Below are 26,602 nucleotides of genomic sequence, written 5' to 3'. Positions count from 1 at the left end.
TAATTTTTTTTTTATTTGCACCATATCAAATTCAAAAAAATATTTTCCCTCTTTTAGTTTCGACTATGTGCCTATATATTTATGGCTATTTATTCTATATTTTTATACTTTTATCCAAAAATGTCAAAAGCAACAGTAAAACAAATATGCCTAGATGACTGCATTCTGGGTAACCTAAGATAATAAAATGTATACAGCCTTTTCTGACATGAGTTCTCAATATATCGGCTTGGAAATATTCCACTTCCCTTCGCCTATCTAGTAGAAAACGAATTTACGTCAATGACATGAGTTTCTTAGAAATCTATTATTTATTGAAGCTTAATTTTATCATCAGCAAATCTCGTCGCCATGATACGAAGATGAGCGGGTTCAATTTCCGAATTACACAATTTCACGCATTCATCTTAGAAAATTACCTGCGTTTGGAATTAGACATGCTTTTCTTAGGTCCAGGCTATAATGGATAGAAGATGGTCAGTAAGTAAAAGAGCCTCAAAAATTCTGTCAGGATTTTGAAAAAAAAATGACAAAATTCCCATGAATATTAAAACGAAGAATTCTCATCTTCAGTGCTTCATATAAATTGGAAACAAAAATAGAAAAAAGAAAGAGAGAAGACATTTCGCGTCATTGACACGTTTTTGCAAAAGGTGATTAGAAAATATATTGAAAGGTTAAGTGAGCACATTTTTCAATGTTGTAGTTTCAATAGTCAAGAGCAAAAATGCAGTGACCGAAAAAACCTTTTAATTTTTTTCTTAAAGGCTTTGAACAATTGAAAATTCTATCATTTTACCAAATGACTATTCGATAGATCAATATACAATGTTTCCGAATTTAAACGATGCAAAATGTGTAATGAGTTTCAAGGACCAATTATTTTAATTTACCTCCTCTGATGATTCATATCCTGGCACATCCAAATTTGTTTGGTCTCTAGTAGAAGCGTCAGCATCTGAGTCGTCATCAAGTTTTAACCCAGTTTTCAGTTGAACGTAAGGAGGAGAAGATGGACCACAACCTAGATCGTCTTCCCCATGATCACTAGAGCCGGGACTATCAGATGATTCATAATCAGAGGTCCTTGGTTTCCCAGGTCTCTTGGGTAAAGGTAGTCTAATAGTAGGTAATGGCCCGTTCGGCATTTCACCTTGCGGACTATCCAACTGCTGTCGGTGGAAATTATGATTACAACATTTTACACGTTCTGATTCACTATTTTCGTCATCTACCCGATCATCACTAATTACCCACTGATCACTAGCACTAACAGCAGAGCCACGTCTACTAGTAGATCCTCGGCGATTACTTCCAGAGCCTCGACGACTGCTAGCAGCCGATAAGGTTTGAAGAGGTTCCTCTTCCTGTTCTATGCTGTGGCTTCTATCTGAATGACTAGATGTAGTTCTTGGAGATTCTCTTCCACCAGCAAGAACCTCTAGGTGTGAAATATCTGAAGATGTTAAAGGATGGAAACTGCAAACTGTCTTTCTCTCTTTCATCAATCGCTTCGCAGCGGAACAATGTTGTCCAAAAAGGGCAGTAGTTGAAAAGCTTCGGTTTTTATGTACCATATAAGACTGTGGAGATGAATGATGGGGGAGGTGATGACTTTGTTCGTTTGACCCGACAGTGCAACTATTGTGCTGAGGGCTTGTAACGACAAAAGGCTGTCCATCTGAAATTAAAGGATACACTATTACTTATAGATTTTTACTGTATATATTTATAGTTACTTATAGATTTCTACAATTTAGTTAATACTTCTACAATATAAATATACAGTATAGCTCTAAAATATAGATCTACTGCAATTATAGCTCTACAATATAGATACTTATAGATTTCCCAAGGCCGTATCCAGGGGGGGGGGGTTATCCGGTTTGAACCCTTCCCCCCCCCACCCAAAATTTTTGACCGAGTTGAAAATTAGTCTAAAAAATACCTGTAAAGACAAAACCTTACCAGAAAAAAAATATGCTCCCGCACTAAATCCTATTGCATTTTGTGGGTAAACGGTTCTGACCAGCTTACGCAATTAGGTAACCGTAGGTAACCCCATGTTCACCTGACCTTGCATAGTAAATTAGGGTTAATATGCGCTATTATCCTTTTGCATTTTGTGGCATACAAAAATCCTATTTCAATTTTGTGGGTAAACGGTTGTGATCAGCTTACGCAATTAGGTAACCCCATGTTCGCCTTATTATGTAAGATCAGACCTTGCAGTTTTTTTTAGTTTTTTTTTTTTAACTAAAAATTATATAGACTACTTCTACTATTTGGCTTCTTTTTGCGTTAACTGTTTTTGCTATCTCCAAGTCCCTTAAAGATACGAAAGTATGCCTAGTGGACGCTTCCTCGTTCGCAAGGGGCGGACTAACGGTCTAGAGCTAACGTAATGTTGCTCGAGGATGTTAGACAAAGTCCACGGGAAAAAATCGGGTAAACACCCCCCTCCCGAACAAAAATCCTGGATACGGCCCTGAGATTTCCACAATATAGTTAACAAGCTACAAAAATGTCAACTTTGCCTTAAAGAAGTGTTCCTTTAGAAATCATAACTTGGAACTGTATTTACGTTAAAATTTACTCGCCAAAGCGAGTAAATTGCCAAGAATACTAAGACTAGTGCACCAGACAGTTTATTCGTTTATACGTGTTACATGCCCTTATCTATGATGCTACGCAGTATTATTTAGCAATTTTTCAAGTTTCAACAGTTTTTGTTTTTTTTTAGGACAAAGGCACACATATGGAGAGGTTTTTCTATTTACATCAAAGTGTAGACTTAATCAAAGTGGTACGAAACATTTAAACAATATGCCCCATGGGGTAACAAGATGCGCGTGGCCCCTAATAAATATTTCTAAGCATAAATTTTGTTTGAATGTTTTACCTGTTATAAGAATAACCTAAGGAGTAAGGTAAAGTTGGCCCCTAATTAACGACGTGATTCGTCCAAACAAAATGATACAAGTTCCATTGATTCGTTCATTACAAGTGAGCTGTCTTTCTGACAATTAAGGGTATAAAGTTAAGGTAAAAAAAACTCGTTATGGTTACGTTTTTCAAAATAGAAAATAAGTGCACAAAACCAAGAATGCACTTTCAAATTAATTTATGTCTTAAAATGGATTTCCTCAAGGATCTCTGTTAAGATCCAGTCTTTTTCTTCCATATTTGTTCCTTCTGGTATGGTTATTATGTTTGCGGACGGCATGGATTTGTTTCTATCTCCCTCAAATACGGATATACTGTTTTCTGTTTTAAAGACTTGCCTCAATTTTCATTGTTGATAAGTTTATAAGTACTATTTAGCGATTACCATGAGCAGGTATCTTAAATTAGTTTTTTAGTTCATAACGATGCTGTCAATTTCAATGGTGTTTATATAAATGGGGCCGGGGGGACAAAATATTTGGATATCAATATTGGTGAAAACCTGTCGTTGAAATGTATTTATATAAATTGTCTTTAGAACGAACTAGAAATGTTGGCATGATTTCCAGATTAAAGCCAATTTACATGCATGAAATATTTTCTCTTTATTCATTGATTCTTATCTATCTATCTTATTATTAAATTAAAAAAAATATTCAACTGAAAGTAAGGAGCAACATTAAAACTTAAAACGAACAGAAATTATTACTTGTATGAAGGGGATTGCCTCCTCTTCAACACCTCGCTCTTTACGCTAAACTTTTTTTGTACTTTTAAAAAAGCTTCCAATTGTTCTGACTAAACGACCCTTGTGTTTCACGAGTCGTTCTCAAAGAATTTGAACAAAATTTAAACTTTAGCGTAGAGACCAAGGTGTTGAGGAGGGGGCAATCCCCATCATACACGTAATTATTTCTGTTCGTTTTAATTTTTAATGTTGCTCCTTACTTTCAGTTAAAACGAACTTTTTTTTTAATTTAATTTCTGATCGTTTTTACGTAATGCCAGGAAATCTAGCCCCACCTCCTCGAATAAATCCTCCTCCCAGGGAAATATCCTCAAGAAAATTCAATCCCGGTGAAAAATCTGCCTCGACAATTACCCTTAGAAACACCACGCGCAAAATTCAGATGGAAAAGGGGAAGCAGGACATTTAAAAAGATTTTTGCATAGGAATTCGGTCAAACTCCCCCAATGTATAGTTTCCCCTGACAAGTTCACCTCCTGGATACTTCCCTCCCCATAGAAAATTCTCCCGTGGAAAAACCCCCAGCAAAAAATTCCCCCCCCCCCTCGAAAATACATTCATTCTTCACAATAACAAATAGTATGTATAAAAATGGCCAAACTTTATGACTTAAATACCTTTCCCCTGGGGCTGTTATATCAAACAGCCCCAGGGGAAAAGGGTATAACAGACATGTTATATCAAAAGGCGTAATTGTTGGGGCCTTCAAATTTAATGAGCAAAAAGGGTATCTAAAAATTTTGATCGAACGACTTTGGGGATAAAGGGAGGGGGAGGAAGCCAGGTTGCGATCACCCCTGAAAAAAAACACGCATCCGTGATCTTTCTTCTGGCAAAAAATACAAAATTCCACTTTTTGCAGATAGGAGCTTGAAACCACTACAGTAGGGTTTTCTGATACGCTGAATCTGATGGTGTGATTCTAACTAAGATTATAATACTTTTAAGGGTGTTACCCCCTCTTTTGGAAAATCACGCAAATTTTCTCAGGCTCGTAGCCTTTAATCAGTAAGACTAAACTCGATCCTTTTGATATATCTATTGGTATCATAATTCCGTTTTTTAGAGTTTCGATTACAATAGAGCCGGGTCGCTCCTTACTTACAGTTCGTTACCACGAACTGTTGGATTATCTGTTGCCACGAACTGTTTGGTTTGTTATACGTACTATTATCTATCTAATTGTTATGCACCTTGCCACCTTATTACCATTATCTAGACTATTTAGGAGTATAGTTTCTCGAATTCTTATAAACCACTGCAAAACTGTAAAATAAAGCCATTAAAATTATTTTTAATCTATCTTTAACCTCAGTGTTAAATGAGCTGCCATGTCATTTTCTTAATCGGTGTATTTATAATGCTCAATTCAATCCGATTCGCAGAAATGATTTAACTTCACAGTTGCACAACACAGTAAGACCTAGCTTCACTACAAAACATGTCCCATAGGTCCCAAACACATATAAGTCCGAAAACATAGGTTTTAACATAGGTCCCAAAACCAAAATAGACATGGAATAGACTTCTAATCAGTGTAAAACAAAGTTCCAATTCAATTTGTTTTTTTAAACTAGAGTAAACAATATTATATAAATTATGCTACTTACTTACATCGTTAATGTATTTTGTTTTGTGACGTTGATGTGTTGTTATGTGTTTTATTTAAAGTCCTTGCTTTATTAAGTAGGCCTACTCTATTTTGCTTGCCTTTCTTGTATTGCTGCACTATGTTTTATTTTCCTCTTTTGTTTGTTAGTCATCATCAGGCAGTTAACAATTTTTTTTGTTTTTTTGTTTTTGCGACATTAATATTAAAAAGCAAACACTGAATTATGTCATTTCGCATGAGTGTTTTTGATAAAGGGGTGTACCCTGTGGTTAGAAAAAAATTAAATTAAACTTGAAATAATCAAATAAAAAAAAATAAACTTTAATTAAGATCCTTAATTTACTGTCATTACCATTTATATTGTTTTGGTTGTTAGTCATCACCAGGTGTTTCAATTTTTGCAATATTAATATCTAATAACAATTAATTAAGCCATTTCGGCAGGAATATTTTTTGATAAAGGAGATGAACCCTTTGAATTTTAGAATAACTTTAATTAAACTTAAATTAATTTAATTGAAAACTTGCATTAAACTCTTATCAAAAATTTTAAATTATAACTATCACCTTTTTTGTTTTGTTTGTTAGTCATCACTAGCTACTTCACTTTTTTTTATTTAAGTAACAATAAGTAACAATGGGTTTATTTAAAAAAAAAAAATATATATACATCATCGATTCCCTGAAGCAATGCTTTTGCGGGAGAAACAACTTATTGAAGTATTAATATCTAATAAACACTTAATTAAGTCATTTTGCTAGGAAAGTTTTTGATAAAGGGGATGTACTTATTCCATTTCAGAAAAAACTTTAATTAAACTCTTATTACAAATTTACCATCATCTTTTTTTCTTTTTTTTTTGCTTAGTTTGTGAGTAGTCTTTAGCTAGTTCACTTTTTTTTTATTTCGGAATTAATATATAGTAAGCACTGACTAAGTCAGTTCATCATGAGCATTTCTGATTGAGGGGATGAAGGACCGTGTTATTTTAGAAAAAACTTTAGTTAAATTTAAATTAATTTAATTCAAACCTTCCTTTAAACTCTAACTAGAAACATCAAACCATTAAAACAATTTCTTTTGTCTGACATTCTTCATTGGCTAGTTCAAGTTTTTTCTACATTGCAGTATCAACATATAATAAACAATGAATTATGTCATTTTGCCATGAGCGTTTTATGATTTTAGAAAAACTTTAATTAAACTCATTTATAAGAAAGGTGATATGAGTTAGTCCAATAATTATAGATGCATTAGTCTGATTTTTGTGGGAAGGAAATTACTTAGCATGGTGACACTTAATAGATTAATTATACTTACTAGATTAATACATAGATTAATTATAGATTACATAGATTAATTATAGATTAATAGATCTTAGATAGATTTCTAGATCTTACATATAAATTATAATTTATAAGTATAAACTACAATTAATCTTACAGATTAATTATAGATTTCTAGATCTTACATAGATTAATTATAGATTAATTATACAGCATCTACAGCACTACAATACTGTAGATGCTGTTTGAAAAAAAAAGAAACCAGTGTGGTTTTAGGAAGGGGGAGGATGTGTTGACCACACTTAGAATAATAAGCACACTTAGAATAATTAGACCACACTTAGAATAATTAGACCACACTTAGAATAATTTTCACACTTAGAATAATAATCAAGAAGTATCTATCAGAAGTATCAAGATGTAATAATCAAGAAGTATGGCTGGATCTTCTAGGAGATCATGGACGGGTGCCTATGGCGATTTGGGACTGCTCTGTCGGGTCAGATCGTCTTTTCTGATAATTAAATAAAAAAAAACAAGTCTTTTTAACTGAAAGTAAGGAGCGACATTAAAACTTAAAACGAACAGAAATTATTCCGTATATGAAAGTGGCTTTCCCCTCCTCAACGCCTTGCTCTTTACGCTAAAGTTTGACTCTTTCTCACAACCCTATTTTTTTAAACAATAAAAAACTTTAGCCTAAAGAGTGAGGCGTTGAGGAGGGAGCAGTCCCTTTCATATACAGAATAATTTCTGTTCGTTTTAAGTTTTAATGTCACTCCTTACTTTTAGTTAAAAAAACTTGTTTTTTTTATTTAATTTTTGAACGTTTTTGTATAAATGCAATTTTGTATTATTCCGTATATGAAAGGGGCTGGAATATTTTTCTAGAAATGCAATTTTGTATTATTCCGTATATGAAAGGGGCTGTCCCCTCCTCAACGCCTCGCTCTTTACGCTAATGTTTTTTATTGTTTAAAAAAAACAGAGTTGTGAGAAAGTCAAACTTTAGCGTAAAGAGCAAGGCGTTGAGGAGGGGACAGGCCCTTTCATATATGGAATAATTTCTGTTCGTTTTAAGTTTTAATGTCGCTCCTTACTTTCAGTTAAAAAAAACTTGTTTTTTTTATTTAATTTTTCAACGTTTTTGAATAAATGCAGGTTTTGATCTTGGCTCACAGTACATGAATAATTAAAACAAAATTTTCATATTAATTTACTTTTATTTGGTTAAATGGCTTTCTCGAAACTTCTTTCATTTTATTTACGAACGTTTTTATTAGTAATAAATATACGTAACTTACGAATTAACTTAGGTAACAAACTTCTATATTCATATATTTTTAATACGTATATTAGGGGGTTCGCCCCCTATTCAATACCTTGCTCTTTAAGCGAAAGTTCGAATTTTTTTCCAATTCTTTAAAAATGACCGCTTAATCACAGAGGCCGGTAATTAGAATAAATAGCTCTTATGAAAGTACTAAAAAATCTCTGTCTTAAAGAGTAAGGTATTGACTAGGGGGTGAACCCAATCATATATGTAATATTTTCTGTTCGTTTAAAGTTTTGATGTTGCTGCTGTTGCAGTTGAAAAACTTTTTTTTTATATTTAGTTTCTGATCTTTTTTAAATAATGCTGGGAAGTCCGGCGTCCCCTTCATAGCAATGCCCCTTCCCCCATGAAAACTTCCTTCATGGAAAAATCCTCCTATATAACCCCCGACCCCCCCCCCACAACCAGGAAATATCTTCCCTGAAAACGTCTGTACTGTATACTTCCCAATAACCAATACTATATGTTAACATTGGGTAAAGTTCATAACTTTCAGCCCTCCTCCCGGGAACTTCGGGGGATTAAGACATCCTAACAGACATACTTATAATATTTTCGAACATACTAAACAAAATGGCTATCTCAAAATTTTGATCAGGTGACTTTGGGAAAAAAATGAGCGTGGGAGGGGGCCTAGTTGTGCTCCATTTTTGGTCACTTAAAAAGAGCACTAGAACTTTTAATTTCCATTCCAATGAGTCCTCCCACGATATTCTGGGACCACTGGGTTGATACGATCACCCCTGGGGAAAAACAACAAATAAACACGAATCCGTGATCTTTCTTCTGGTAAAAAATGCAAAATTCCACATTTTTGTAGATAGGAGCTTGAAACCTCTACAGTAGGGTTCTCTGATACGCGGAATATGATGGTGTGCTTTTCATTAAGGTTCTATAACTTTTAGGGGGTATTTCCCCCTTTTTTCAAAAATCAGCCAAATTTTCTCAGGCGCGTAACTTTTGATGGGTAAGACTAAACTTGATGAAACTTATATATTTGAAATCAGCATTAAAATCCAATTCTTTTTATGTATTTATTTGAATCAAAATACCGTTTTCTAGAGTTTCGGTTACCATTGAGCCGGGTCCCAATAACCAATACTATATGTTAACATTGGGTAAAGTTCATAACTTTCAACCCTCCTCCTGGGGGCTTCGAGGGATTAAGTCATCCTAAAAGACATGGTTATATTATTTTCGACCATTCTGAACAAAATGGCTAGCTAAAAATTTTAATCGGGTGACTTTGGGAAAAAAATGAGCGTGGGAGGGGGCCTTGTTGCCCTCCATATTTTTCTGTCACTTAAAAAGGACACTAGAACTTTTAATTTCCATTCCAATGAGCCCTCCCACGATATTCTAGGACCACTGGGTTGATACGATCACCCCTGGGAAAAAAAAGAAAAAAAAAACAACAAATAAACACGCATCCGTGATCTTTCTTCTGGCAAAAAATGGAAAATTCCACATTTTTGTAGATAGGTGCTTGAAACCTCTACAGTAGGGTTCTCTGATACGCTGAATATGATGGTGTGATTTTCATTAAGGTTCTATAGCTTTTAGGTGTTTTTCCCCCCTTTTTTCTAAAATCAGCCAAATTTTCTCAGGCGCGTAACGTTTGATGGGTAAAATTAAACTTGATGAAACTTATATATTTGAAATCAGAATTAAAATCTGATTCTTTTGATGTATCTATTGGTATTAAAATTCCGTTTTTTAGAGTTTTGGTTACCATTGAGCCGGGTCGCTCCATACTTACAGTTTGTTACCACGAACGTTTTGATTGAGGGTCGAGCTGGAACACAAGCAGGGTCCCTATGGCTAAGCCCAATACCAGGACGGGTCTATATATGGGTGATGGGTGATGGAAGATTATAGCTGGAACCTGGCTTCCGGAGTGGAGTTCTCAGGGCAGGTCTGCAAGTTTTCTGGCCTTGTCAGTGGCATCTCACCTAGCCGGTGGCTTTGTAAGGCTTCATCTTCATAGATTTTTGCATGTTCCTTTCCTGTCTCTGTTCTTATCTAATTTAAACGTTAGTATGTTACGGTCCACTCCCCTTATGGGATTGGGCTGGTCAGGACCGTTTGGGACCGCTAGGTTGGCAAAGGGCATTGAAATCCCGTAGTCAACTTAGATGGTCGGCACTTTAACCCTCATTAAGGCTCAATTGAGTACCTCCGCAAGGTTAAATCACTTCTTAGTCAGAAGTCGTGAGTCTAGAGATTGGTAAGCCATTTGGCTTGTACGGATGAGTATTTTGTGCGCGGGTACTCACCCTCCTAGGTTGTAGCTTAGGTCAAGGACCGAAGGTTGCGGCCAGGGGACCAATGTTCAAGCAAAAATAGGAAATAAGGTTGGCAGTTGGTTCGATGAGGAATCAGACATTAAGGGGATTCAATACCTTAAAGGATTACCCTATCTCGTCCATCTTAAATTATTCAGTTTGTGCGGCCAAAATATCTAGAATTGATTGGGCAGTCTTGCCATAGCTTGCCGAGCCTGGATAAGATATCCGAATAAACGACAGAAAACAAAAATCTGGCATCTACTTTCCAAAAAATCTTAGAAAAAACATTTAACTTTTCCCGTTTTGTGCTAGAGATAGAAATAATCAGATTCAATGAAACTTACAATAGAAAGAGTGAATTTTGTTTTCTCCATTGAACGGAGCAGAATTTTCTTATCAAACTTCAGAAAAGTCAAGTCCATAAAACTAATCTAGCATACCTGTTTTGTAAACATTAACAATCAGTTCAAAGGAAGTATAATTTGAGCATTTTTGACAACTTTGGGAGTTCCCTGTAGTGATACGTTCTTTAAAACAAACCAAAATTACTACGAGTGAATAAACAAAACCTAAAACGAACAGAAATTAAAGGTTAATCTAGTGGTCCTTGACCCACAAAATTTTCTCTGTAAATTAGGTCTAATTCGCCCAGGACTTTCCAATTTAAGTTTCAAACCGTACGGAAAACTAACTCTTTGGTGCTTCTTCCAGTCCGTTTTTTGGGCGAACTAATATTTTTTACCCATTTTTTTATGCATTGGGTTTACCTCAGCCCCAAAACTTGCAAATATAAAGGTACTGTGTTAAAATTTACACAGGGGTGTAGTTTTTATAATTATTTTCTTAAACTATTATATTTTTGTCCTATTTTGTTTTATTTCATTAAAAACTTCACTTGTCGCCTTTATTCAGCGTGTTCCATATTTAATATATGCTATGCTTTACCAAAAACCCCTACCCCCTAATTTGCAAATATATAGCCGAAATTTGTTCATAAACTATTAAACTTTTATCCTATTTTGTTTTATTTCATTATCATTAACCAAACTTCACTTCCCGCATGTGTCCTAGATTTTAGAACAGTACCAACACAAGTTTTAGTCCAATGAAAAGTGTTGTTTTTCTCATTTCGAACCCTATTTTCGAAAGGACTTTAGAATCCCCTTGACCCAGGAGCTTAAAAATCTAAGCTTTAACTTATTCGGAGGAAAAAAAAACACTTTTTGACCCTTTTCTGATACCGATTCTTAGGAGAATCAACAAGCTTGTTTTAATTTTTTGTGTATCAGTTTTCTTCTTTTGGGGGGGGGGGGCTTTCTTCCGATTTTTCAGTTTTTCTTATGTCGGGAATTAAAATGTGCGCTGAGGCAAAAAAAAAAACAAATAGAAGCAAAAATAGAAGAAAATAATTGAAAGCTAAGACAAGAAGAAAGCTGTTATATTTACCAAAACGTTAAAAAGATGCATATTAAACATGTGCTGAGTCTAGTTTTAACATTCCTTCGACGAACAAACAATAGAAAAGTAATAAAATAAATTATTTAGCCAATAACGCATGATGTTTCAACGTGAAAGTTTCCCACTGATGACACAATTTCCTGAGACTCCTTTTTTTTTAATTTTGGATTACCTTTTGCTTTTTAAGCCGCTTTTTAAATTTCGTGGTAGTCATACACAAAGTCACATACCTAAGGTAGGGGTTCTAAAATTGGTTGCTCGCTTCCTGCTAGGTTCAGCTTCAATGGTTGGCATGCCAGTGGCACTAGTGGTGGTGGTCCACGTAGAGGTAGACATTCGACGAAGAAGGCCCGGTGGCACCCCTCTTTTAGACCTCTAGAATAAATTTATCGAATAAAATGTGTAAGCTTGTTGAACTTCCTCCTTTTATTGTACAATAAAGTTACACGAAAATTTCTCAAATAGTTAGCAGTGTGCTGGAAATTCCAAACATCCAAATTATTATTTTAAGAAGCGAGAGAATGGATGGAAGAGCAAGATATGGGGATAGAGGAAGCAGGGATGGGGGGCGGAGAGAAGAGAGAGAAAGAAAAAGAGAGGGAGAAAGAGGCAGACAGAAAGACAGACAAAGGCTAACAGAGAGACAGACAAAGAGAGAGGGACAAATAAATAGAGAGCGAGAAATTGATATAGAAGGAGAAAGAGCAGTGTATAAATGGTCCTTTTATGGACTGGAAATTCGCAACATACAAATTATTACTTTGAGAAGCGAGAGAGTGGATGGAAAAGCAAGAGACGTGGACAGAGGAAGGAGATATAAGGGGAGGAATGGCGAGAAGAGAGAGAGAGAGAGAGAGAAAGAGGGGAAAGAGAGAGCGAGAAACGAACAGAGAGACAGACAGAGAGAGGGACAAAGAAATAGAAAGCAAGAGATAGAAGGAGAAAGAGCAGAGAGAGTACACAATTGGTTGTTTTTTGGACAGGTCAGTGCCTTAAATGCAGAATTCTGTTCCAGATGAAGAAGTCAAAACAGGCATAGGTTAACCAAATGGATCAGAATCTTGTCAATTTTACTTGCAATATTCTAACAGACCTTGGTGTGACCTGGTTGGTAACCTTAAGAAAAATTGAGAAGAATTCTCAAACAACTACTCGTCAATCATTCCATCTATTGTTATAGAGCAATTTTCAACACAATTTTTAAACAAAAATAGTTTTTGTTTTTCTTCCCACCCTTTCTTTTCTCACTGGTTCAAACGTCTTTACTTTCCAAAACTAATAAATACATTTATATACCGCCCACACTTACAAACAAGCAAATTTAAAAGCTTCACCACATAAGAAAAAAAGCTGTAGCCAAACAGCTGTAAAGTCTTATAATTGTAGAGTATTAATCTATTAAAAATCGTATAAAAAAAAATCGTAACATACTTTCTATACAGATATTTTTTTTTCATTTCAGAGTAAAACAAGTATGATGATTCCAATACTATCGTTACTATTTTTTGGTAATTTATTACGCCACTCACTCAAATAAACGCAAGTATACGCTTGTGGAGCTTACTTTTGAAATCCGAAAAAAATACAAGAAGTCGATATGTTCCTGGAGAAATACTAATGAATCCACAGATTCATTGGTAAAGCATTTGAAAATATCTCAGAGTAAAACAAGTATGCTGAGACTTTCTACACAAATATTTATTATTTTTTTTATTTCAGAGTAACACAAGTATGCTGATTCCAATACTCCAATTAAAAATTCAATACAGAATTCCAATACAAAAATTATAAATGTTTTTACTTTTATAACTAATAAATCAAATAATATTAACATTTTGATTACTAAAAATCAGTATATGTATATTAAACTGACAATGCACATTCCATTTGTATTTTTTTCAGTAAAGTGCAATTATGTTCTGGCCTTGGGAAGGCATAGGGGTTTTGAGCCCTACTAATGTTAATTTCTGCTTGGTTTTAAGATTGACTCGGTTATTTATTGTAATTTCTGTTCGTTTTGGGTTTCATTTATTTATCGGTGCTGATTTGTGGTAGTTTCACGCTTGGTAGATTATTTGATTTTATTTTTGCTGATTTTTGGTTTAATGGAGTTCATCACTTTTCTTTGAAAATATTATTTTGTGGAAAGATTTTTAATTAATATCTGTTCGTTTTATATTGACATAGTCTTTTCAGGGAAAAAGAAAATAATGGTTTAATCTTTTCTTTTTTTAAGACTTTATAGTTTGGCCTGCTATTTGTATGCTGGAGAAACTTGTTCAGCAATTTTTAACACCATTAATCCTTTTAAAACTCTGAACATAACTATGATGCTTTAATTTAATTTCATACCTCCTCTAAATGACCTAAAATAGTAAATTTTACACTGTTCGCAAACAAATCTGTTAACTCTCCTTGATATCTGGGACACATGCAATCTTCTGCGACTTGGTTAAATTATAATATCAAATGCAGCCCAAAAAGTTCGAGCATTGTACCTTTGGTCGATCTTCGAATGCTCCCGAGATTTGTCTCAATGAGAACGAGCATTAACAGATGGCAATTCTGTTTAATAATACCTTAATGCATTTACCCTGGGGACTCTGGGGGCTCTGTCACCCGTAAATACATAATGTCCAGAACTTTCATCTACGTTGAACAAAATGGCTGTCTCTAAACTTTGATTGAATAGGTTTGGGGAAATGGTGGACGTGAGAGGGGGGTTAATTACTCTCCCCTCACTTTCGGCTATTAAAAAGGGCCATTTCAATTTCTAAAAAAATGAACCCTTTTTGAAATTTTTGCAACAACTTTTTATATAAACCTTATATGCCCCCAGGGTATAACTTACTACCCTTGCACTGAGGGCTCTGAGGGGGTTATCATCCTAAAAGACCTAATTTCCAGAACTTTCGACTACGTTGAACAAAATGGATATCGCAAAACTTTGATTGGATGTTTATGGGGAAATGGTATAGCCATTTTTGTTCAGCGTAGTTGATTTCCAAATCGAAATTATGTTTTTGAGGAAGAGAATCCCCCACAGCCTTCAGGGCAAGAGTTGTAAGTTATGCCCTGGAGTGCATATAAGGTTTTTATAGAGGGCGTTGTCGTAGAAACTTCAAAAAAGGCTCATTCGATTGGAAATTCAAAGGGCTAGTGCCCTTTTTAGTAGTCGAAAGTGATTGGAGGGCAACTAGCACCCCCCACGCCCATCATTCCCCCAAACACATCCAATCAAAATTTTGAGATAGCCATTTTGTTCAGCGTAGTTGATTTCCAGATAAAAAATATGATTTTGAGGAGGAATCCCCCCCTACAGCCCTCGGGACAAGGGTTTTAAGCTATGCCCTGAGGCCATATAAGACCGATCTTGGCATAATGTATTATTTATTTATTTTTTCCTTTAGAGCAGGGCACTTCGTATCGAAGAAGTTGTCGTAGAAACTTCAAAAAGGGCTCATTCAGATTGGAAATTAGATCGGCTTGTGCCCTTTTCAATAGTCAAAAGTGATTGGAAGGCAACTAACACCCCTTCCATGCCCACCATTTCCCAAAACACATCCAATAAAAATTTTGAGATAGTCATTTTGTTCAGCATAGTTGATTTCCAGATGGAAATTATGTTTTTGAGGAGGACAATCCCCAAAGCCTTCAGGGCAAGGGTTGTAAGTTATGCCCCGGGGGCATATAAGGTTTTTATAGAAATCGTTGTCGTAAAAACTTTAAAAAAGGCTCATTCGATTGGAAATTCAAAGGGCTAGAGCCCTTTTTAATAGTCGAAAGTGATTGAAGGGCAACAAACCCCCGTTTTACGCCCACCTTTTCCCCAAACACATCCAATCAAAATTTTGAGATAGCCATTTTATTCAACGTTGTTTTAAGTTCTGTAAATTAGGTTTTTGAGGATGACAACCACCTCACAGCCCTCAGGGCAAGGGTTGTAAGTTATGCCCTGGGAGCATGCAAATTTTTTGTAGAAAGCGATGTTATAAAAACATCAAAAAGGACTCATTCAATTGAAAATTAAAAAGGCTAGTGCCCGTTTAATAGTCGACATATTTTCGATCTGGAAATCAACTACGCTGAACAAAATGGTTATCTCAAAATTTTGATTGGTTGTGTTTGGGGGAATGAGGGGTGTGGGTGGGAGGCTAGTTGCCCTCCAATCGCTTTCGACTATTAAAAAGGGAACTATCTCTTTGAATTTCCAATCAAATGAGCCTTTTTTGAAGTTACTACGACAACGCCTTCTATAAAAACCTTATATGCCCCCAGGGCATAACTCACAACCCTTGCCCTGAAGGCTGTGTCCTCCTCAAAAACATACTTTCTATCTGAAAATCAACCAAGCTGAACAAAATAGCTATCTCAAAATTTTGATTGGATGTGTTTCGGGAAATGGTGGGCGTGGAAAGGGTTTTAGTTGCCTTACAATCACTTTTGACTATTAAAAAGGGCACAAGCCACTCCAATTTCCAATCGAATGAGCCACTTTTCAAAGTTTCTACGACAACTTCTTCGATACGAAGTGCCCTGCTCTAAAGGAAAAAAATAATAATACATTTTGCCAACATCGTTCTTACCCTCAGGACATAACTTAAAACCCTTGCCCCGAGGGTTGTGGGGGAGTTTCCTCCTCAAAAAGATATTTTCTATCTGGTGATAAACTACGCTGAACAAAATGGTTATTTCAAAATTTTGATTGAATTTGTTTGGGGGAATAATGGGCTTGGTGAGGGCTAGTTACCCTCCAATCACTTTCGACTATTAAAAATGACACTAGCCACTCCAATTTCCAATCGAATGAGCTCTTTTCGAAATTTCTACAACAACTCCTTCGATACGAAGTGCCTGGATATGGAAAAACAAATAATACATTGTGCCAACATCGTTCTTTACTTAGGCAGCGCGACCGCGCTGCCTATGATTTCAGTTCGTTTTGGGTTTCATCTATATATCGGTAGTGATTTAAGTTCGTTTTGGGCTTGAATTGTTATTTGAATTCATTTGTGCTTGTCTTTAATTTAATGTGGCTCTTTACTTTTCTTTGAAAAAATTCTTTTATTGAAAAAGCTTTTTTTAATTAATTTCTGTTCGTTGACATTGTTTTGTTTTATTGGTTAACAAAAAAAAATTGTAAACCTTTTACGCTTTTTCTCCTTAAGAATCAAGATTCGGCTATTTATATTTTGGGCAAAGCTGTCCTTAATAATAGTAGTACTATAGAGTTTTGGATGGATAGACACAGGAAAAATTATTCAAATAAGTGGATTGAAAATCGGAATAATTTTCGAAAAATTCAGATGTTCCGGGAGAATTATCCAGGGGCTTTTTTCCGCGTGTTTTGATTTCCGAGAAACAATTTTCCACGGAAGGCGGCATTTCTGGAGTGATCGAGAAAACGATTAGAGATTGAGTGAAAGAATCTTATCCAAATGAAAGAATGCTAAAGAGAATGTTTCAGGCTGAACCGTCCGCAAGCAATTTTGAAGGGAGGGGATTATAGCGAGCATGGAACTGTCTGGAGGGAATTTGACGTGGGGGTGCACTTTACGTTGGATGAAAGTTTCACGGAGGATTTTTCCGTGAGGGGAGGGGTATATTTCATAGAAAGTGAGCAAGATTTACCGGCATTATTTTAAAAACGAACAAAAATTATTCAATATGTGAAGAGCTGTCTATTCCTCAATATATTACTCTGTACGCTAAGGTTTGAGTGTTTGTCCCAATTTTTTAAAAGTGAATACTGAAACACGGGGGCCGTTTAATTAGAATAGAAAGCTGTTTTTAAAGTGCTAACAGCTTTAGCGTAAAGAACAAGGTACTGAGGAGGGGGTAACTCTCCATATACAAAATTAATTTGCCAAAATTAATATTCAAAATTAGTTTTTATTTTTCATGTACATTTCGTCCAGAAATTAAATTTGTTTAAACAATTTTTTTAACTGAAACTAAGGAGCGACATTAAAACTTAAAATGAACAGAAATTATTCCGTATATGAAAGGGACTGGCCCCTCCTCAACGCCTCGCTCTTTACGCTAAAGTTTTTATTGTTTTAAAAAGTAGAAATGTGACAAAGTCAAACTTTAGCGTAAAGAATGAGTCATTGAGGAGGAGACAGCCCCTTTCATATACTGAATGATTTCTGTTCCTTATAAGTTTTAATGTCACTCCTTACTTTCAGTTAAAAGGAACTTGTTTTTGTTATTTAATTTTTGGATTAAGAGGCCAGAAGCTAGTGAAAAAATAAGTCACAGATTTAGCCAACGAGATTACCACTATTGTACAAACCAAACGCTTTCAATTAATTAATCGCTGCCTAATTATAACAACATTTGGGGTAACATTGTAACCATAAATACGCATAGGGTAAACCATTATAGGGAGAGGAGGCAACAGAGAATTCTCCTAAGAGTAAGTAAGAAACGTGGAAACAGATTATAATAAAATTATAGGCTAGTTTTTTTCTCTTGGGGGGAGCCTTCGAACAAACATTAGGAGAGACTCCTATCCCCCTATGTGCAAGTAGGATGACAATGAATTCACACGACAAATTCCAACTAACAAAAAGTAGTTGCCAACGAGTAAAATAAATAGGTATAGGTATTCCACGTAGCCAAAAAAAAGCCATCTTCAATCAAGCAAATAGTATTGCCTTTTTCGTTGTAAATCACAATCATAAATTCATATTTTCATGCGTTCAAATACCATTATTTTTCGATTGCACCTAATTCTAGACTGAGGCGTTAAATACAGATTGAAAAATTAGGGATGATGTCACTCACATATATCTTGAGATTTAATTAAGCTAAACGACTAGAAAATCAGCAAGTCATTCATATTACACAGATAAGGTCAAGTAGTTTATTTCATTCCTCTTTTAAAATTCCATTCAAGAATCACTTGAAATTAGCTTAGTGTCGTCATCGCAAACACAAATGCTGATAATGTTAACTTTCAGTAGAAAAAAAAAATAATTTCAGTGATTTTTCTGCAGCTATGAACAAAAATAATCATAGGCAGCGCAATCGCGCTGCCTAAATAAAGAACGATGTTGGCACAATGTATTATTTTTTTTCTTACATACCAGGGCAAATCTTATCGAAGGAGTAGTCGTAGAAACTTGGAAAAGGGCTCATTCGATTGGAAATTGGAACGTCTAGTGCCATTTTTAATAGTCGAAAGTGATTGGAAGGCAACTAACACCCCTTTCACGCCCACCATTTCCCCAAACACTTTCAATCAAAACTTTGAGATAGTAATTTTGTTCAGCGTAGTTGATTTCAAGTTAGAAATTATGTTTTTGAGGAGGACACTCCCCCACAGCCTTCAGGGCAAGGGTTTTAAGTTATGCCCTGGGGGCACGTAAGAACGATGTTGGCACAATGTATTACTTATTATTTTTTTCCTTTAGACCAGGGCACTTTGTATCGAAGAAGTTGTCGTAGAAACTTTGAAAAGGGCTCATTCAATTGGAAATTAGAGTGGCTTGTGCCCTTTTTAATAGTCGAAAATGATCGGAAGGCAACGAACACCCCTTCCACGCACCATTTCCCCAAACACATCCAATTAAAATTTTGAGATAGCCGTTTTGTTGAACATATTTTAAAGTTCTGGAAATTAGGTCTTTGAGGATGGCGACCCCCTCACAGCCCTCAGGGCAAGGGTTGTAATTTATGCCCTGGGGGCATATAAGGTTGTCGCAGAGAAAGTTGTCGTGAGACTCAAAGAGGGCTCATTCGATTGAAAATTGAAAGGGCTAGTACCCGTTTTAATAGTAGAAAGTGATTGGAGGACAACTAGTCCCCTCCCACGCCCACCCTCGAGTTCTTGACATTTTATATTAAAGATCGATCTGGGTACAATGTATTATAATTTTTTTTTTTTTGGGGGGGGGGGGGTTAGACCAGGGCACTTCGTGTCGTAGGACTTGTCGTAGGAACTTCGAAAAAGGCTCATTCGATCGAAAATATAAAGGGTCAATGCCCTTTTTAATAGTCGAAAGTGATTGTACGGCAACTAATCCCCTTCCGACGCCCACCCTCCCATTTGCCTCATTATGTTTAAAAACTAAATGTTGCCTTAAGATTAAATCAAAATGCACTGTTTTAATGGTAATTCCCAATAAGGCATCTCAGCAGTATCCCAGGAACGACTGAGGGTATTATGTTTCAACTTTCGGGGCTACTTCTGCTCTTAAATTTAACCAAATCAAAAAAGCGTAAGTGTATCCAAGCTATCAATGAAAGTAAACAGATTTTTTTGCGAATGGTATCAAGTTTTCTATTTCAGGTTAACTAGAGGAGGTAATTCAAACTCAAGACTAAAAAACTCAAAATTAACACTAACTATCCTGTATATGAAGAGGGACTACCAACTCTTGAACTTCCGCTTTTTATGCTAAAATTTAACTAGCCCTTCATATAAAGAATAATTTATTGCAAAAACATTCTCAGTTGGTGATTAAACTTTAATTAAGAGGAGGGGATTGATAAGGAGGCAGTTTCCCTCACCTACAGGATAATTCCTATGAAAATCTTGATCTTAATTTACTTGATTAACAAAAAAGCGTTCTACAATATGTTAAATAGATGCTCTTTATTTTAAATACACATAAGAACCCAAATCAAAAACGCCTGTTATTTGATTCTGTGTCCACAGTGTTGACAAATAAGTGTGACAAAAAATAGTGACATCATGGTAATAATAGGTCAAGTGTAGAGGCAACTTAGTTGCTCATTCAAAGCTTCCAATTTGATGACTATAATGGGTCATAATTTGTTGCCACTTTTCGTTCATATTGTGAGATAGTCAATGTCAGAATTGGTAAGTTAAATGCAATGTTTAGTTTTGGTAGCCAAATTATGCATTTGTCAAATTGTTATCCAGGGAAAATTGGGCTGTAATGTGATGGTATGATTAAAGATTGTCATCTCCAAGCCTCAATCAAAAGTATTTTTTCCACAGGTTAGAGATCATTAATCTATCACCAATACGACTGTTTTAACTGTAGGGATTTGAATCCCGTAATTGATATAATTTAGGACTCACAGAAGAATCACGTAAAACTATATCCGCTGAAACAAAACAGCCGTTTTGTTTGTATCTAAACTCGGGCTCTAAACTCTTTTTCCAAACATTAAAAAAATGTATTTAAATTTGTTGAACTATGGTGACTCTTGGATAGTATTATGGCACGATTTCTTTCTATTGAAACCAGTGGATCCCATCCATCTGACTAGAAACTAGACTAACTGTCATCGCCGGTTGATATCGCAATGATTGTCATTCAGCGACTTCTTTCTAGCGACCAGGTTATCCTGTCTTCCATTATATACGCATGTCGGTGGCCGGCGTTTACCCCCCCCCCCGGCGAATACCCCCCTGAAAATACCCCTCCAGAAAATATCCCTCGGAAAATATTACCCCGCGGAAAATACCCCCCGCGGAAAATAAACCCCAGTAAAGACCCCCCCCCCCCAAGTGGAAAATAAGGCTTTCCAAATTTGAGAATTTTTTTTATTTCCGTAGGGGGAAGGAATTTCGGTGCTTGTGTATTATGCACTACTCACTCAAGTTTACGCTGTGTAAAACTCGAGAACAAGCCTGTTTCTTCGTTAGTTTTTTTTCAGCTTAGCGCTAGACAACACTAAGAGAAGTGACAGAATATATGGGAAATATATGATTTGGGCTAGCCTATATATGTGCACATAAGGGGGGGGTAAAGTATTTGGACAGTTTGAAGTCAGAAAACAATTCTTTCTAGGTATGGCCACTAAAAAATACAGAAGAATGGCGAGGTATCTTGAAATTTTGTTAACTAAAAAAAATAATAAATAATAATAATAAAAAAAAACAGTATAAAGTAAATGTAATGCTTCATTTCAGTATTTTTTCCAAGTGTTGAGTGTTTTTTTCTTTCAATGAATTTTTTTCCAAGTATTAAGTACTATTTTCAAGTTAATGTATTGTTTCATTTATGTGCTTTATGATGATCACTGATCAAAGCCATGTTATTTGTGCCTTAAATTTACGTTATTTTACTATGTTCATGTCCGAATATTTGGCTTTAAAATACACTTCTCTATCTATCTATATAATATGCAGAATACATGTACCAAACACATGTACACCCCCCCCCCCTGATATGCAAATCTATAGCCCAAACTTATTTCTAAAGCAACAAAGAAACTAACGTAAAAACTGGTGTGTTCTCGAATTTTACACAGCGTAAACTTGAGCGAGTGGCGCATATTACAAAAGTACCAAAATTCCTCCCCCCCCCCTACGGAAATCAAAAAATAAAACTCAAACAAAATTCTCATATTTGGAAAGGCTTATTTTCTGCGGGGGGATGGGGGTATTTTCCGCAGGGGGACGGGGGTATTTTCCGGGGGTATTTTCAGGGAGGGGGTATTTTCCGGGGGGGGGGGGTATTTTCCGCGGGGTGGGGTTAGTCTGCCGGGGGGGGGTAATCGCCTAAAACCACGCATGCCACATGTCGATAGAAATTGTAGCGTCAGGTGGTCCATCTGTCTAACGACAACTTTTAAAATGGTACACTCTCGTCTCACTATTTTGGATCAATAGTTCTGAAAAACAGCACCGGAGCCACTAATTTCATAAAATTGACTGGTGAGTCTCAAATTCGAACCGTGAATTTAATGAAATTTGTATTTTTGGGTAAATAAACATAAATTTGTGACTTTTCTCTCTCAGCTTTTCTTTTCGACAGGGACTCCCGGTTTAATAGAATGAAAGTGTGGCTTTTATAGATACGCTAATTTTGGCAGCTATGTTTAACCATTTTGAACGTGGAGTGTTCTGAATAAATAGTTGTAGGGGTATGTACGCAAAAGATGGAATGCATAAAAGGAAGTGCTTGATTTGATAGACTGAATTGCTCCAGATGCGCTATTTATGTCAGAGTGGATCACAGGCGGTTTTAGGGGAGGGGAGAGGGGTGCTTGCCCCGAGCAGAGAAAGCTTAGGGGGCGCAAAATTTCCAAAAATCTAACTTATAATAATTTTATAATTTTTGAAATGGTTTTATTTATGTAAAGGGCACAGTAAATATATAAAAATAATTAATAAGTTATTAATTAATTAATAGATTAAAAACAAATCTAAAACTAAATAATTATATTAATTTAACTAAAACAATCAATGATAATTAAAAATTTTAAATAATTAATTTGAAAAATTAAAAATTTTTTTAATTATTTAATAAATTGAAAATAATTGCTAATAAATGAAAATTTGTTAAAATTTGGCATGAAAATTTTTTGAGAGACAGGGGAAGGGCGCTAATCAAAATTTTGCTCCGGGCGCAAGAGAGGCCAGAACTGCCACTAGTGTGGATATTTAACTCAAAATTTAGTACTTGTGTACTATACGATAAACACTCAAGTTTAGGCTACGCAGTGTAAAACTCGAGAATAAACCGGTTTCTTCGTTATTTCTTTCAGCTTAGCATGAGACGACAAGTGACAGAAGATATGGGAAATATATAGTTTGGGCTATATATTTGCATATTAGGGGGTGGGGTGGGGGTAAAGTATATGGACAGTTTGAAGTTAGAAAACAATTCTTACTAAATGATATGCAGAATAATTGCACCTAACATATTTTGCATGCAGACCCGCTATACTTCACCCCCACCCCACTTAATGTGCAAATATATAACCCAAATTTGTTCCTAAAATTTTATATTTTCATCATATTTTGCGATATTTCATTAGGATTGAGCGTTAGACAGGTTCTAATTAAATGAAAAACTTAGATGTTTGCCGTATAATGCACAAGTAGCAAAACTTTTTGTAAGTAACTACATAGTAGGGTAAACAATCATTTTACGAAAAAACTTACATACGATAGACAACACCTTTCTTGATAATTCCCACTGTATATATAAATAGGCAGTATGATCTTTCCCTATATCACCCATTATAAAAACCCGGACCGAGGTGCGAGTGCTCCAGAGAACGTAGAAACATAAGCGACATTAGATCTTTTCACGAGAACGTTGGAACACTAAATTTTGAAGAAACTAATTTTAAATTAATATATTTCAATACATATATGAAAATCGGTAATTAGTAGTGCAATGTTATTATTACATGTTTTTAGGAATTAAAAGTAGGTTTCGAAGTCTCAAGTTGGTTTCAAAGGCATTTTGAGAAAGTTTCTGCCAAAATACGCGTTCCAGGGTAATTGGACCGCTGATGGCAGATCAAATGAGAGAAGCTGTTTGTACGCGCTAATACAAGAAGAAGTGGGAGGAGCTGTTTATTCGCACCGAGAATGAAGAGTCAGAAATCATCTGCGGTAAACTTGCTGCTAATTATATACACAGTGATAATTCCGGACAAATTTTTCGTTAATGTTTAAGACGAAAGTGTTTAATCCAGGTGAAAAAAACATTTTAGAGAGTTTCAGGACTTTTTTATTTGAATCAGTTACTAAAAGTTTACTAGCATAATTCAACTACTGTCTTTGAAAGACTAATGACAATTAATCCGAAAAACAATTGTTTACATTAAATACTATGTAAAAATGTTTACATAGTATTTAATACATAGTATTAAATAGTATTTACATAGTATTTACATAGTACATAGTATTTAATAGTATTTACATAGTAGTTTACATAGTATTTACATAGTTTACATAGTATTAAATACTATGTTTACATTAAATACTAACCCACTCGTTTTGGATTTTATTCATGTTGTTCATGTTGTTGGATTTTAGAATACCGAGATATAATGAGCTATTTCAAGATTTAAGTAGGTAATTAAATGATTATTTGAAACAAAATTATCCAAAAAAAGAAGTTTTTCAACAAAAAAGTAAAGGCCATATTAAAATTAAGATCAGCAGAAAAATAAACCAAAAATAATTCAAACTCAAAACGACCAGAAATTACTATTAAAGATTAGATGAATCCCAAAAGGAACAGAAATTAAATAAACAATCATGTATATTTGTTAAATAAACAAACATACAACAGGTACAAACAAAACTGCCTCCTTCCCTAACTGTAAAAGCCTAAAACCTACTGCGTCATTGGCACTTCACTGAAAACGAATTATATTACAAATATTTTATTTTGTACTTATTACAACATTGTAAATAAACATTAAAATTAAATTAAAATTTGAACTGACTCGCTTTCAGCAATGAATATCATTATATATCAAATATTCAGTTTAATCTTATTAGTTCTTTCCAAGACTGTTCAAGTAAATATAGTTCACTACAAACAAGAGTTTGGCTGCTGCCGCGTTCCCTAACTGAAAAAGTCTAAAGCCTACTGCGTCATTGGCACTTCATTGAAAACAAATTCTATTACAAATATTTTCTTTTCCAGTTATTACAGCATTAAAATGCAAATAAAATTACTGTCAAATAAAATTTTGAACTGAGGAGCTTTCAACAATTAATATCATTATATCTCAACTATTTAATTTCGTTTTATTACTTCTTTCCGAGGCTGTTAAGACACATATTGTTTTCAGTAAAGCGCCATAGACGCGGTAGGTTTTAGACTTTTACAGTTAGGGAAAAACTAGGGAGATCGGGCCATGGAGGGAGGACCAAGGGTCAGTTCCCACGATTTTTAGAATAAAAAATCGCTAATAAGTTGCTGGTTTTTTTTTTTGGGGGGGGGGGGGGATCAGCCCATGGAGGGAGGGCCAGGGGTCAGCTCCCACAATTTTTGGAATAAAATATCATTTATAAGTTTTCCCTTGGGGGGGGGGAGGTCGGCCTAGGAGGGAAAGCCAGGGGTCAGTTCACATTATTTTTGGAATAAAAAATCGTTAATGTTTGTTTGTTGTTTTTCTCCTTCTTTTTTTGGGGGGGGGGGGTCAAGCCATGGAAGAGCCAGGAATCAGCTCCCATAATTTTTGGAGTAGAATATCGTTAATAAGCTGTTGTTGTTTGTTTTGTCTTTTTGGGGCGGGGGGGGGAGGGTCGGTCCATGGAGTGAGGGCCAGCGATCAGCTTCCATGATTCCATGATTTTCGGATAAAAATATCGTTAATAAGTTATTGTTTTTATAGGGAGGTAGGGTCTTGGAGGGAGGGCCAGAGGTCAGATCCCATGAGTTCTGGCAGTAAATATCGTTAATAAGTTGTTATTTTGTTTGTGTTTTCTGTTATTTTTTTTTGGGGGGGGGGGCGGGGTCAGGCCATGAAGGGAGATCAGGCCAGAGTTCAGCTCCCTTAAGTTTTGGAATAAAATAACGTTAACAATTTTTTTTAGAGGGGTGAGAGTCGGGCCTATCTGATCTTTTAACTATTTTAAAATCCCTCGGATAAAAATATTGTTTGCACCTAGGGCATAACTTACAACACCTGCCCTCATGCTCTGGGGGTTGTGTCAACCCGGAATTTTTGTTATTTGATCTTTGAACTTATTTTAACAAATGCCTATCCCAAAAATTTGATCGAATGGATTTGGGGGAAAGACGGCAGGGGGGCAGTTGCCCTCCGGGTCCTTTTAACTCTTAAAGGGAACTATAACTTTCCATATCCGATCGAATGAGCCCCTCCGAAGTTTCTACAACCACTCCTTCCATAAAAACATTATAAACCTTGTTGTAAATTATGCCCCCGGGGCATTATTTAAAACACTTGCCCGCGGGTTCTGGGGGGTTGTGTAAACCCAACAGTTTTTGTTATATGATCTTTGGTCTATTTTCAGCAAAATGACTGTCTCAAAAATTCGATCGGACGCATTTGGGGAAAAGAGGGTTGGTGGGGAGGGGGGCTAGTTGCCATCCAATCCCTTTTGACTCTTAAAAAAGGAACTAGAACTTTCAATTTCTAATCATTTGAGTTCCTTTCGAAGCTCATACTTCCATAAAAACCGTATATACCCCCAAGGCATAAGTTACAATCCTTTTCCCCCGGCTCTT

General features: G+C 35.5%; 1 protein-coding gene across 1 annotated transcript in view; it reads right to left on the bottom strand.

The window, feature by feature from the left end:
* LOC148945369 (cGMP-inhibited 3',5'-cyclic phosphodiesterase 3A-like) overlaps positions 1 to 26,602 on the bottom strand; it is a 287,673-nt gene that overhangs the window by 190,836 nt on the left and 70,235 nt on the right. The window contains exons 5-6 of the mRNA XM_089098771.1: positions 11,906 to 12,050; positions 894 to 1,681 (exon numbers count right to left, since the gene is read on the bottom strand). Of these exons, the coding sequence (XP_088954897.1) occupies positions 894 to 1,681; positions 11,906 to 12,050 (933 nt within the window). The remainder of the gene's footprint in view (positions 1 to 893; positions 1,682 to 11,905; positions 12,051 to 26,602) is intronic.

This window comes from Artemia sp. Qi Xiang Cuo, chromosome 13, assembly GCF_049724085.1.
Source record: "Artemia sp. Qi Xiang Cuo chromosome 13, ASM4972408v1, whole genome shotgun sequence".
Taxonomy (NCBI): domain Eukaryota; kingdom Metazoa; phylum Arthropoda; class Branchiopoda; order Anostraca; family Artemiidae; genus Artemia; species Artemia sp. Qi Xiang Cuo.
The sequence above is the reverse complement of the archived record's forward strand: the minus strand, read 5'-3'. Positions and strand labels throughout refer to the sequence as shown.